The 15,730-nt window shown below is 36.0% G+C and overlaps 1 protein-coding gene across 5 annotated transcripts in view; it reads right to left on the bottom strand.

Annotated features, from left to right (window-relative positions):
* Positions 1-1,294: 1,294 nt before the first annotated feature.
* Positions 1,295-15,730, bottom strand: part of LOC124264711 (calcium/calmodulin-dependent 3',5'-cyclic nucleotide phosphodiesterase 1A-like) — a 424,386-nt gene continuing 409,950 nt past the window's right edge. For all 5 annotated transcript variants that reach the window (XM_046699479.1, XM_046699478.1, XM_046699477.1 and 2 more), the window contains 3 exons: positions 12,415-12,495; positions 11,728-11,931; positions 1,295-2,494 (listed from right to left, as the gene is read on the bottom strand). In XM_046699479.1, the coding sequence (XP_046555435.1) occupies positions 2,214-2,494; positions 11,728-11,931; positions 12,415-12,495 (566 nt within the window). In that variant the 3' untranslated portion in view covers positions 1,295-2,213. The remainder of the gene's footprint in view (positions 2,495-11,727; positions 11,932-12,414; positions 12,496-15,730) is intronic.

Raw genomic sequence — 15,730 nt, forward strand, 5'->3', positions numbered from 1 at the left:
AGTCTAGTAGATCTAGAAAGGCGCCTTTAACGACAATGCGGCTGGTTTCCCGAGAGTATGTTGTGGTGAATAAAAGGGGCTCATAGCTCAAGGTATTCATCAGCATTGCCTTAACACTCAGTTGAATTACACAGACGCTAGACCTGGATCGACCAGGTATGATAAGAATCATTTTGGCCCACTGAAACAGCATTAAGAAATAACCAATTTATGCTAAAATTGTGCATAATTTGCACTAATAACAACAGCAATAATCATGATAATAATATAAAAATAATAATTGTAATCTTAGGGGGTAACTAAATTACTAAAACATTCACCCTTTGATTTAAATCGGACTTATTTATCTTTTTAGACATTAATGTAATTAATGTTCCCAGTAAAAAACGTCCAACAAATAAAAATAGCTTTGAATTTGAATTTTCAGAGGACAAGCTGGCCCTCGGGCCATCTCAGTGTGTACCAGGTATCTTGAATATGATTGTTCGCTTTTCTGTAAGCCAGATCATTGTATTGCCATATGGACGAAACAAAAGCCCTCCTTTCTAAGCAGCTTTGAAAATATACCCTTGGACATCCAATAATCAGGGTTAACTTGTATGATATCAATACCGACGCCCGTCAATACTGCCTCAATGGATACCAAACTTGAGATCCATATATACGATTGCTATATAACAGGCAAAAAGAAGTCCAGTGAAGAAGCTATTAGAGACATACACCTGAATTGCAAAGGAAACGTAATACCTACATGATCCTGGTTTATCATCAATAGTGCTGACGTACGTCCAGAGTACGTCTGATGATACGTCCGGGCGCCATTTGGTTCTGAGAATCTATTGCTGACGTCATAGACATGATTTATGCCGATGGGACATTGTATTCGTCACCACGCATGTTTGCACAAATGTACACCCTACATGCACAGATCCAGGGCCACGTGTATCCTCTCGTGTATTGCATCCTGCCAGACAAGAGTCAGAATACGTACAGCACAGCATTCCAGCTTATCAAAGAAGAAGCAACTTGAAACCTGATGTGTTCCAGATAGACTTCGAGATGGCAGCTGCTAATGCTGCAACTTCTGTGTTTGATGGTGTTCAGTATCGTGGATGCTTTATATATATATAGGTGTGTGTGGTGATAAGTTGCAGATGTTTGTGCAACAAACTATAACATAAGTAAAAATATATGATAAAATATATTTCCATATATTTGTGAATGTTATATATGTGTGAGATATATATGCAAATAAGTACAGTAAAATAATAAATAATAAAAATATACGATGAAATATATTTCTGTTGTCTTTGTTTTTATTTTGTGGTAACACCCCTGTTAAGTTTGAAATGGATTGGTCCACATGCTTACTTCGTCTAACGAGCAAAGTCACTCAACCCTGACTATGCCTGGGTCGTCTAATTGCTACTGTTTACCTGTTTTACAAGTTAGACGAAACAGGTTGATACCCATGATATACACTGTTCTCCGTCACCATATTGAACAGACGCAGGACGCCCATACATTGTGTGCATACTCACATTGGATTGGACAGTTCAACATACAAAGAACGACATTCAAATCCACATATTGAACATTAGATGGACAGTTGGTCGGTGAATATTTACATGGATCAGTCAATCGGCACAGTCTCAAAAACCGGACAGGGACCTGGAACGCCTGGACAGCATATATTTTTCACTGTCGCTAGAAATACACCTTTCATCCCAGAAAGAGCTCAATAAAATTTTGTAAAATATAATTCCAACACATTCAAAACGTCCTAAGATGTTGATCCAGGAATTTAAAAATTGGGGGGCGGTGGTTGCTCAAATCACCCAAGTGACTTAGTCTAGGGCCGGGTGACAAGTGAGGTATCTGAAACAGTTGAGTTATCGCCCCTGATTCCCCTCTGGATCCATCAGTTGTTTTGAAAACAAATATTGTTTCAATATCTAATGAAAGTTCGTCTAAGAGAACGGACATCAACAGAGTAGTCACATTAAATGGTTTGTATGGCATCCAATAAAAGTACATTGTACTCAACTAAGGGCGTTTAAGGAATGTTAAACTATGTACAATTACACAACGTGAAAATATTGGCATAGAGATGACATTAGTGTCAAATGCTCTCCTGGCTGGGACTGACGGGAAAACATTTATCGACGGTAAGAATATTACTTGAAGAGATCTTCCTTTGCGTCTTCCTCTCGCTAACTGCTCTGGTAAGTCTCTCCTTCTGATTCTGTTGTAGATTGTTCGTAATTGCTAGACTCGTACACTTGGGGCAGATGCTTGCTTCTTCCGGTGAGGGACTCCCGCGGGGACTTCTGGGAAGGTGACAGCTCATCTGTGCCACATCCGGAATCAATCATTTCCGGTTCTGAGCTGTCTTCGGATTGAATGGTCTCTGACCTTCCTTCGTGTGACCTGAACGTTGACCTTGACACCGAAGTCGTTAGTAGGTCTGTGGTTGAGGTTTTGCGGCTTATTCCTGAGAATAGTACAACACATTATACTGGTCAAAAACATGTTTCATGGCAAGCACGTAAAATAAAGCGGATACTATACAAACTGTTTGATAAATATTAACCACCTTGTGTATAATATTTTGGGTCTCCCTTTGAAACGAATATCTTCTGACAGCTGTAAGAACTAGAAAAGGATATACATGTGTTCCTTTTAGTCAATTTAATTAAACTGACTCAGCCAAATATGGAAGGTTGGTGACATGCAAATTCCGTAATCATAACAAGCAAATATTTATCTGTGTTAAAGACAAGGATGACAAGCCATAGCAAAGTAGTTATTTGCTGACTGGAAACTCGAATTATTCGAATTATAAATGGAAACTTTAACATTTGTGGGTTCACACTTTTCAGAAAATATATGGTGCAAGAAATATATTTAATTATCTAATTCCGAAGTTGCATATGTATTGTATCGAATGAAGGGGATTTTGTACTGGTGCTTCGCATTAATGCTTTCTTTGCCGCTTTGTCCTTGTGCTATTTAAGTAGCTGCAGTCAAAACCCGTTGGGTCGAACTTACGGTTGTGTCGAAACAAAAGCTTGGTTTCTGCGTGTTCCCGATTTTGTAATTATGCGATTGTGTCGAACCCCCAATGATTTACGTAGGTCCCGTCAACCTCGACACAACCGTGTTTAACTGTATTTTATATAACACGAGAAAATATATTCATCTTCGAAATATATGATTAGATAAAATGTATCCTTTTGTGGGGAATGAGAACAAATAATTAAAATGCTATGGCATATCACGTATTCTTTGCTCATTTGATGTGAGTGAGTGAGTGAACAGCGTTTACATTGAAGTTAGTAATAACACATCGGCAATTCAACGCTGACCTTACAAGTGTGCGTATAAGTGTGAGCCTTAAGTTCAAATCGAATTTGCGTACGACACACAAATGGTGGATTCACACAACGCCTTTTTGAATGCGCCTCAAGTACTAACAGAAAAAGATTCCATCCGATTACATCTGATGAGAAAAGAGTTGCACCGTCATGGATTCTATACTATCAAACCGACAAACTTCGTTCATTACTATCATAATGGTACTTATTTGTTTGCGCTATTATTTCACAACCAAAATGTTGCACTTTGCTATCCATTTGTGTGTTACGTTCGTGAAAGTATGAGGTTGGCACATTATGTGCTCCAGGAATCGAAGTTCCAATACACATGACTTGAAACTAACGGTCGTAGTGTGGAACCATGCTGTGTGGGCAATTTCACAGGTCCAAGCTTAGTTTCACCCAGTGTGCGAAATAGCCATTGGCCCGCTAGCCCGTGGCTAGTAAAAATCCAGTCGGGCCAGTAAATCTCCACAGTCACTAGCACGACTGGCTGGTGAATTTTTCAAGGGGTCATTTTGTAAATATATCACTCTCCCCGACTTGTTAAGTTATAATACACTTTTAAATTATGCAAAATTATGATGAAAATGTTCATCATTGTAGCAGCTTAATGATGAAACCCGTGCCTACATTTGAGTTCGGGCTAGTGAATCAGTCGGGTACGGTGACACAATCAAACCACGGCGCAAGACCGATCATTTCATTTTCCTCTACGACCAGCATAGATTCACAAACCGGTGATTGATATAGTGAGCATCGATTCACATGGATGTGATAACATACAACCACGTCACCGAGCCTGACCTTCGGATGACCAGCATGGGTTGCAATGGGCTTCTTCAATTTCGGGGATCTATTTCAAGTCGGAATGCCCACGCAAACCTGGATTCCTATTAAAGATTAGTCGTGTTACATACCATGCAAGGATGTTGTGAGATTACATCTGTGAATTTCACTATTAGATGCCGGTGTAAGACATGAAAATAACATACATATTTGACCTCGTGGGAACACAACAAATGGTTGTAACAAATATATGTGGAAACAGCTTTAGCAATTTCACATGGCTCCAGTAGACACAAAGAAGCATTTACATACTGTTGAAGGGAAGAGTTACTGACATACACGAGTAGGGTAGAGCATGCGACATTCTTAGGGCAAGATCGAAGAGGACATGCTTGAAGAGAAAGATATATATCTACTTACCTTTGCAGCGCCTTTCATGGTATTATTTTCTTACAGTTGCCATAGCAATATTTCCATGAAAATGGTCGTACCTTGACGTTTCATAGAGATTATGTTTTTGTAAGATTACTTTTAAAGCATAGGTCATCTGTTAGTAAAAGTGAATGGGTTTATCATGATGTTAACAGCTGTTAAGTCAATGCGTGTTCGTGTGTGAGAGTAAATGAGAGAGAGAGTGATAGAGAGTGTGTGTGTGTAGTATTTGCGCGTGGATTATTTATGCCAAATGATTGATGCTTAATTAAAACAATAGTTCATAATACTTTAATTATAACGCACTATCAAGCGTTGGTTTATAATTTACACTGTTAGATACATTCAACCACCATATTCCATATGAGAATCATAAACATGACGAGGATCTACCTTAACGTTTCCAGGAGTTCAGTCAACATTAAGTGACTTTAACAGCGTCCTATTCTGGACGACCACGTTTAACTGAGTTTCATTGACAGGAGGTAATGAAAAACGTCCCGTACCAATGCTCTCTAACTGAATTGGTCCACCTTAATCTACAAGCTACATAAAGTGGTGTTAACAGTGTACGTCTCTGCTGCCGATGCTTAGTCGGGTTTCAGTTTCAGGAGCTAAAGGCCAAAATATGTCGTACCAATGTTGTCAAATTATATAGCTTTTCAAAGGAACTAAACAACGTTTCATTTGAGTTGACCCCGGGCCACTTGCACAAAGCGAAGTATCGCTATAACCATCATAACACTCTTAGTTTAGTACGGACTTACGATGGGAGGACTGTCTTTGTGCAGGTGGGGTTTAGGTACTTTCCTCATCATCATTGGTGATAAACACAACAAGGTCGTAGTTTTGTTATCAGCTGGAATGTCAGAAGTGTTTCGTGTCCAGGAAGGACAAAGGTTCATCTAGTAAAGTTCAGGACGACATGAGTAAGTTGGCTCTACCACTAAAATGAACATTATCAAAGTATCACATGTGTGGCAGCTTTTTTCTGCGTTTTTTAGTTCCTGTGTGACTAAACGAGGAGATGAATTCCATGTTACATTAGCATGTTCTCTTTACAATGAGTATCGTGTTAGATATTTACCTGAATACTGTCGTAATTACCCTCAAGTTCAAATGTTTATTGAATTGATGAGAACAAGTGATAAGAATAGACTCTTAAGACTTGTATCTTGCCTAAAACGTACTTCGATCAGAGTAGCCCATATGCATGTTTATACACATGTTGTCTATATGTAATAAATGATGACGATGGCATCTGTAATACAAATATTTAACTTGTTTATCAACATATTGGTTTTAACCAACATCCTCTCTAATGTCATCCCAAAGGCGTTAAACAAAATGTACACAAAAAACTTAGTTAAGCACCCCCTGACCTATATCACGATTGAATTACTCCTGATCTTAACCCTTTGGGGCATATCGGAGACATGATTGGTCATCGTGTGCAACAAAGGGATCCTCCTGTACAGAACCTGGCCCAACGGGAAGCTGCTTTACAGGAGGAATGGTGACGACTGCCCCTTCAGAGGACCAGGAGGCTGACAGAGGGTATGAGGAGGAGAGTGCTGGCTGTCATACAGTCACATGGAGGTTACACTCGGTATTGACCTTGAATCGTGTAGGAAACTCAAAATTACGTTTTGAATTTTCACATGTATGAAAATCAGTGTGTTTTTTAATGAGCAGTTATCATAATAAAATCAACATGGATTCCAATCATTTTTTTTTTTATAAGTCAAAGGATCATGCGGGTTATGTTGTCAAAACTAGAAGTTTTATGTACATGTTGAAAATCTATCATTGCAAAAATACGGGGGGTTCTTAATTAAGTTCTTTGTGTGTAGTTTGTCAAACAAGCCTGCAATTGTTTTTCTCACATTTTCTGAAATATTCTGGTGTGCAATGTCTGATTCTATTATGGTGGTACGTCAGTAGACATAGTTTACAGAGGATATTACTTTACAGCATACACCAGCAGGAAGGTATGATCCAAAATAATATTTTTGAAAGCATTGTCACATCCAGCTGTCTGAAATAACTCAATAATATTTGGTCGGGTGTGAATCATTGTAAGAAGGATTGTCATTAGTATGTCTTAGGTAACCTTCCTGAATATGTACTTCTATGGATATAATCATGCGGAAGAAACATGAATTTACATCAGGTTTGTTTTATTGTACTTCTTTAAACATCATATTTAACATTTTCAAAATATATAGTTGATTAGTTAATGGCATATCCTTAAGTGTCGGTTACAATTTAACATCACTGATTCCATTCCATCCGACCTTGATTTTGTGACAGAAACTTATAAAAACATTTTTTACAAATGATCTAAATATAAATAATATTATTGAAGCTATTTAAACTATATATTTTTTTGTAAAAATGGTTTTACAATGTAAAATGCTACCTTAGTACATATATTTAAGGAAAGAAATGGATTTTATTTATCATGCAAGTACTTCTGTTATGTATAAACTTTATCAAGATACTACTGACAGTGTAGATAAAAAATACATGATTTTTTGTCAAGCAACATGTATGATTCTATAGACACACAATATATGGGTATTTGTACTGTGTTTCTATACAAATAAATCTACATAGACTCTTCTTCTGCTTCCTGCTGTCAATCACACTGTCATCAACAACCACAAACAACACATTGTGCATACTCTTTAATCAAATGATAATGGATCAATAATATTATTTAACAAGAGATTCAACAAAATGGTTACAGGTTTCATTTACATTCATCACAGATGTCCTTTAATCCTTGACAGGTATGTATGATATAAATCATGTATATTTCCAACAGGATTCCTCTGGTCATGTGGATCAAAACTTGCATAATGTTTCTTTACCACTGTATACTACTGTATACATGTACATCTTGCCTATAGCAGGCCTGGAAGAAATCAAATGCATTCACACAGCCTTATCAGTACCTTCAGTGCCCCTTCTGTAGACGTACATTTCGCTATGAACAACTGTACACAACAATCAATAACACCTTAACAATCAACACTGGAGAGGCAGCACAGGTAACAATTTCTAGCTTTTTACAATTTGAAAACAATTTGTCTGAAAGTAATTATACAAAAGTATGAATTTGTTTTTTTAACAGGAACTATTTATATGTTACACGGGAACTTAACATGATTGACGGGCTATGCATTACACCTCCCGAATCTTAAAGCTGTACACGTCTTGTGAAGACTTATACAAAATAATGCCATATTCTACAGAAAGGGCACAATAACATATTAAACAATCACTGTTAAATTCCCTACTCTCTTGAGTTTGTGACAGAAATTTCTAAAATTCTATTCGATCCAAACAATTTTGTTTTCTGAATAATTAACACACAACGTAAAAGATATAGCTTATTACACTTCTATAATAATTTTTCATTAAGTCAAAAACTGTCAAGTCTATTTCTAAATGAAAAAATCAAATTTAAATTCCATTTCATCTAATCTAAATAAATTGCTAGAAAGTAACAAAAGATGAAATACACGTAAAAATAGTCTTATGTGTGTGCGAAAAACATGTATATCTGAAATACAGGGGGCAGCTATCACTCTCCTACCCAGAGTTCAGTGCGGCAAGCCAGCATAGTACGTGTTATGTTAATCATCGCTGTGCCGGAGTGTGGGCAGCTATTTTAAATGTCAATGTTCATGCAGCTTTCCTAAAAGCCAGAGTTCTTGCCCCTTTTAAGTCTTTGAATAATTTATAATTATTCCCCCCCCATGAGGTATAGGCATTGTGAGTATTTTCTCAATGTTGTTTTCTGTTGGTGTACCAAATCTCCTCATTTTCGGATGTTCTGAGATTTTCGAATAACCGACTTGTGGACTGAAAAATGAAATAATGGCTCAAATTTCAAAACAATTTTTGCAAGGAAACAAATAGTCTTTGTTTCATTAAAATCTGGGTAAAATATTAAATATATTCTTCAGACTATATAAATATTTTTTTCCATTTGAAAATATTAGAATTCATAAATCTAAAATAGAATAACTATATGAGAAATTTGTGAAAATATATTAGTTGTGTGAAAACACTTATGTTAGTTCAGAAAAAGTGCATTTGAAAAAAAGTGTGCAAGGTTAATTCATAAACATTTTTAAAGAAAGTGATCAGAAAATAAATTGCAAATGTGTGTATAGTATTCTTGTAAGCTGCAGGCAATATATATATTTGATGCCCTTACAAAAAACACCCCACAAACTTTACTATTATGCAAATCCACTTGACCAAGTAAATATTGACAAGAGTCAAAAAGTCAAAACACCTTTCTGTGGAACGATTTCCAATATAACAATAACATTTAATCTATAATAAAATAATAAGTTTCATAGTAAATTTCGAATCAATTTCTATTGAAATGTGTTGAGGACTAATGATCCGGAAAAAAAGATTTCCTGTCACACACTCAAGAGTTATTCCCCTTTCAATATAAGAGAACAGTTAGACAATGGATGGTCGGATCAGTTCGGTACTGGCTATTCATCTATGATAGTGACACTCTATAAAATTTGATGAGAGAGAAAACTATGTTACAACTACAGGTCTGTGAAATCATAGACACATGGAGATATATCACATATGATTAAAGAAAAAAATAGTTAAAAATGTATGTACAGTTAAATACACTCTTTCCCTTAAATAGATAGAAATGGGAACAAGTGTATTTCAACATCGTCAGTTGTGGAAACATGTAACCTTGATGAAAAGTCCTGTATATTTCATCAAGACTTGTTGCATGTTATTGAAGCAAGAATGGTGTAATAACATCATAACCCAGATAATATCATTTGTCACCTCCAATCTTGTTCATTTGCCCTTTCAATAGTTTGTCAAAAACATTATGCATATTTAATTCTGATGATATAAAAGTAATAAACCATTGTTGAAATGAATCAGATTCATTGACACATTATGTTTTCTTCAAGGAATTCTTCCTAACTGTGTAATTTCTGAATTTTTCTGTACCTAAATAAGGAACTCAGCTGTCAAATTGACTTTAAGATATTTTCTTTAAGGAATTCTTTCCAACTGTGTAATTTCTGAATTTTTCTGTACCTAAATAAGGAACTCAGCTGTCAAATTGACTTTAAGATATTTTCTTTAAGGAATTCTTTCCAACTGTGTAATTTCTGAATTTTTCTGTACCTAAATAAGGAACTCAGATATCAAATTGACATGTGTTCATTTCTCTTGTTGTCATTTGCCATCAATCAAACAAGTTCTAGCAGGATGCTGTTTGGCACTTGATGTATATTTCCCTCTCTCTCTAATTACGGCATTTTTATGAACTATCTGACTGCAAGTTATTTCACATGAACATGTTTCAATAGCAGTTTAAATACAGTTTAAATGGATTTTTATCAAACATGCATGTCAACATAAAAAAATCGTAACGTAATGATTTGCTTCAGCGTCGAAAATTCAAATTGTGCATTAAGAGATGTTGCTGATGAAAATGATATGCGTATGTCATACCAAGTTGGAGAATATCTAAATTATATAACCCCTTACACCTAGATATAATGCAAGATGATAAACTTATGATGATATCACAATGATCAACCACATTATCATAACAATCAGTAAATAACTAACTGGTTAATTAAATATTACTAACTAATAAATAACATATCAACATGTTAAAGAACAGGTGAGCTTGGATTATTAACTGTTGTATATATCATAACCTTATGTGTTTATTTTCCCCTTTAAGTGTTTCAAATACTCCTTCAAATTCAATCACATTTCATGTACAGAAAGAGATCAAAACAATGAATATTCTTTATTAATAATCATTTACTTCTTAATACATGACACTACCTATTTAGCAAGTTACTACAATTACCAAGGAGATTTAAAGAATGCAATTAAAAGGAAAATATTTTTTTAAGCTGTAGAAAGAAATAATTGTTTTCTACACTTTAGAAGAAAAGATTATTAATCTAAAAATTCTATCATTTAATCTCTTTGAGCTTTGGTAGGAATGTTGTTTTCACAGTATTTTTCATTAAATTAGATTATTTGTAAAATTTAAAATTTCAACAGTTTATATAGTATGTACAGATTATAAACCAGATAAAACAAAATGTTTAGTATCAGGGGTAAATATTTACTCCACTTGGGCATAAACTATTCTCCTAACAACTACCTAGAGTGGATATCAGCACTACGACTTAACAATCCTAGTATCATAATCAAACAATAAATAATAATGGTAAACATCACATTTTTACATATTAAAATATCTGATTAGTAAATGATAATGCATAAATAACGCTGTAACCTTGATGGTTACAATGGTTCATGATTTGGCAAGTTTAGTATGTGGAAAAGCACTGACAAAGGAGGAAAAACAGTTAGGGCTTTTGGAGTGCATAGTAAAACCCTTGCTTTCGCTATCTCTAGATCACATGCATCCTTTCTGTTACCTCGAGATGAAGCCTTACTTGGCCAACAGTTGGCAGATGTAAATAAAAGTAAGATCTATATACACACCAATGTTCGTACAAATGATGTTAGGTAGAAGTGATCTGTGGTGCAGTCCTCGGATGAGTTCATGTCACACATATACGTACGCAAAAACGCACGCAGGTAATTTGCACACAGATGACGTACGCACCGAGTTTACTCCACAGAAGAGGGAAGAGAGATGACAGGACGAATGTTTTGTTCAACAAACAAAGCAAGCAGAAGGTAGCTCTAAAATATTTCCAGAAGTCCTGAGATGAGCTCAAGGTCAGAGGTTGCAGGGTTAGGTCAAAAGGTCAAGGTCAGAGTTCACAAGATGGCATAGAAATATGGATATGGCTTTGTTCATAACAAAATGAAGTTTAACACACTGATCACAGATGAAACATTCCATCATGTACTGACTGACCCCGAGGAGACGAGGAGAGCGAGAGAGAAACAAAGATGCAGGAGCCAAGGGAGGAGGGTGAATCACGGCACAGTTTGTATGCACACTGCCCTACAAGTAGGTACGCATGTACAGTTGAGGAGTTCACGTGGCCAAGAGTCACACAGAGTCACCGACTAATGCCACGTCACGCACGCCCACAACACTGCGTCCATTAGTTCTTACCTTTCACAAGTGGCCTAATACTGATAGTATCTGAGTTCATGGCACTCGATTGCTTATCAGACTCTGCTGTCGAGTCTTTTGTCTCATTTTCAGGCTCAGTTTCTTTGGCCTGTTTTTTCTCCGACTCTGAATCTTCTGTATTGGATTTGTTGACTGCGTCATGTGCAATTGCCCGTGCTGCTGCTAGATGGCGCTCTTCCGCATCTTAAAAACCATTGTAAAATTGATTTGAAAGTTGGAATGCTGCATAAACATAAATGCTCTTTTATTAAACAGATAACCTTTAATTGATGGTTTGTTAGAAATCATTTCAATATTGAACTCTATGGCACAAGAGTGAGTGAGCGAGTTTTGGTTTAATGCCACGTTTAGCAATATTCCAGCAATATCATGGCGGGGCCACCAGAAATGGGCTTCACGCGTTGTACCCATGCTGGGAATCGAACCCGGGCCTTTAGCATGGTAAGCAAACGCTTTAACCACTAGGCTACCTCACCGCCCCCTATGGCACGAAAATCACAGAATCTACCATATTTGAGATATTAGTTTTCATTTCATGAATTCAATTTCAGATATCATATATAATTAACAAAGGCAGTTAGTAAATTTTCATTTAATTACATTAATCTAAAATTTTAATCTTTCACCAGTTCAACAAATAATAAACTATCAACATCCTTTCACAACCTTTCAATGCCTTCTCCTTCCAGTTGACTTTGTTGTGAGACAGACACTCAACCCATGGCCGCTTTAGCTCGTAACGTCCTCCTGACAACAGATAGTGAAATGATAAAATATGTTTTACAATCATCCTCAAATGTGTGTCTACAAACTAACAGACAACTGCACTATAGCATTAACAGAGACTTTGAGTAATTTGGTAAATCACATCCTCAAAACACCTGTTTCATGCATTATCCCAAAATATCCTCTTCAGTTCATGGCCCTGTCACAAAAAGTGATCTTAGTCCTGACTCCCATACTTTAACATAGAATTATGACAGTCTTAGCACTACTATTGCTTTGAGAAACAGGACCCTGTTTCTTTTGTACTGTTCAGATACCTGACAGCAAAATGCTGAACAATGTCACCTAACAAAATATCACAATTGTATCTCCAAAAGCTAAAAATGCACGGTGATACGAGAGTTAAAGTATAATGTCACACTGATACAAGAAGACTTTGATTGAAGACTTTGTAGAACATCTGCAACACAATCTAACTTAAGGGAAATAAAACTGATGTGAGTCCTTGACCTAAACAGGAGCCATGCTATAGAACTCTGATTTTGTTGCTGTAAGGAAGAAAAGTAGAGCAGGAAAGGCATAAGCCGTCAACTCCATCTTGTGTAACAGAAGTTATAAAAGTGGAATCAAAATAAACAGGAACTGATATTCAAAATTAACAAAACATTATTGATTTGCAGAGCTTCACTGTCAAAGTGACCAAAAGTTGACCATTACTATCTAAATTTCATTAAATACATGCACTTTGGGGTTAACTCAAACTAAATCACATGAACAAGAAGCACATATAACTGTATCATATATAGGTACTGTCGCTCACCTTTATAATTCAAGGACCACATAACACCTCCCTATGACTGAGGGAAGTACTGGTAAGTTTCAACTGAAGACTAGCTCATTTTCAAGGATGGATCAACAATGGTTAACATAGAAACCTATGGGCTCATCTAGCATGGGAACATCAAACCAGCAGTTCTAATCAGGGGCATGCAGATGTGATTTGATATCTCTAAGTGAAATTCTGAATCAGCTGTTTTTCAAAAAGTAAGAATTAAGATTAGGCCAGACCAATTTTATTTCTTGTTTTAGGGATCTGCTGGTCATATTTTTTCATGAATAAGTACAAAAAAAATAATTAATTTTCATATTCAAAAAAAGAATCCAAATATTTTATTGGCCAACAATGTTTTTATAGTTTTTTTTCGCCCCATATAAACTTCATAAATTGCAAAAAGTAAATACTTTAGTATTTAAAAGGAATATTGCTTTGACTGGTGCTTTGTTTTAGATTTTCCATTTTTATCAGATCTGTGAAGTATTTTTTTAAATATTTGCTTAACAAACTTTCCAGTTCCATGATAACAATGATTAACACTATAACCATAGCATATAATAACAATTAAAGATACATGTCCTTTGGGGATGGGGATGTTGACATGACATCACAAAGTCACCCCAGCCTGTCCACCCAATCCATTAAGCCCCCTCTTTATGGCCAGCATAGATTCCTAGTCCAATTCCAACCCCACATGCCATGGGTTCCCAGTTTGAGCACCTCTTAAACCAGCTCAAAATAGCGTTTGAAAAAGAAAGGCTGGAATTCTATAAGAATAGTTACGATGCATACCAGACAACAAGCAGCAGAAGAAGATCACCAGACTGTATCAGGTGAGCTACAAGCCATCACTGCATGCACACACTGTGAATGTGGTTAGTAGATACTGGCTACCTACACACAACTTACAATGAACAAAGAGCATTGAACCAAGAGTTGGTCATCACTCAAGCCAAGCTTTAAATTCTGGACAGAGAGTTCAGAAGATAGAGCAGAGAAAGATTTCAGAAAAGGATAAGAATCTTCAAGGATGGGAGAGAAAGATATGTAATTGCCAGAAATTTCAGAACATAAAGCAGTTTTCTGGGAACAAGATGTTTGGATGCCATTGTGTTGAGAAAAGAAGGAATAAGCTGTGATTGTTTTGAATAGAGAGAGGATAAAAACAGTTAAAGGGTAAAATATAACAGGAAAAATACTGCATGAATTAAAAAAAATGACATTGGTTTAAATTTCAACAGTTGACGTTCGTCTAAATACAGTTCATTATAAGTTAGTTGTTAGTACACTAGCATGACCAGATGTTTGCAAGTAACATGTCCTAACACAAAGCCTTACCCTATACCACATGCATTTAAGCTGATCTGTCTGAAATATGAACTCAATATACAGACACATATGAGTTTATGGGTATCTCCTGAAGCTTGTGGTTGAATATCCTCCAAGATTTGTTTGTTTTCTTTGGTGTTCAATGAAGCACACACAAGATCAAGCCTGGATCAGACCGTCCAATGATTGATATTATGAGCATGTTGGATTTGGTGACACACAATCAACCAAATTAGTCGGACCACCCAGTCTGTCTAAATGACTCTTCCACCTTAAAGGCACAATGTCACACATTTTCCACAATATTTTGGACTATATTTTATATATTGGGGGCATATGCACTCACTTTAGCTTCCTACTGACGCAATAAAAGACTTATTATCCCTTACGACTTGCCTGAAATCAATAAATGAAAATTTAAGTTGAACAGCTTCCAGACAGATAACACTTGCCATTTATGGAATGTAAACGATTGCCCGTACATCGAAAAACTGTCGCAAGTGGTGTTATCAATGTTTGTCAAACTGGTTTCAATCACAAGTTGTGCGTAGGATATTCGTAAAGAGCACTCCAAGGGACATAACTCTATGGGGATCGTTTAAATAATGGTCGACCAGTAGAGGGCGCGAGAGTCGATTTAATGCAACGCTGCATTAATTCATTTGAACTTTTTAATTTAATATTGTGATCTAAATACGTAATTTTCTTAAAAATAAATTATATGGAAGCTTCCCTGAGGGCTGATAGTATTATTGAGAGAAATGCATTATGTAAGTTAGAGAAGTGTTGTGTGACATTGTGCCTTTAAAGCTTTTGTCAAAGAATGACTATTCCAGAAGTACAAACTGCACTAGAATCTGTTGAATCTAGTCGGAATAACAGAATAATCGGAATAAGTTTCGGCAGTAGATTTTCATCTGAAAAAGGGCATTTTCCAGTTGATCTTAAACCAAAACAAATTTGAGCAGTGTTGGTTATAGCCAGAGTCGCAAACAGCAACTATTTTTGTCATTTTGGAATATCATACATTTGTTAAACAGTATCAATGCCAGTTTCGTGGCAAATATATATTCAAACAGGAAGTATATATAT

The sequence above is a fragment of the Haliotis rubra genome, unplaced genomic scaffold (assembly GCF_003918875.1).
Source record: "Haliotis rubra isolate DU_JTF1 unplaced genomic scaffold, ASM391887v1 Scf94, whole genome shotgun sequence".
Taxonomy (NCBI): Eukaryota; Metazoa; Mollusca; class Gastropoda; order Lepetellida; family Haliotidae; genus Haliotis; species Haliotis rubra.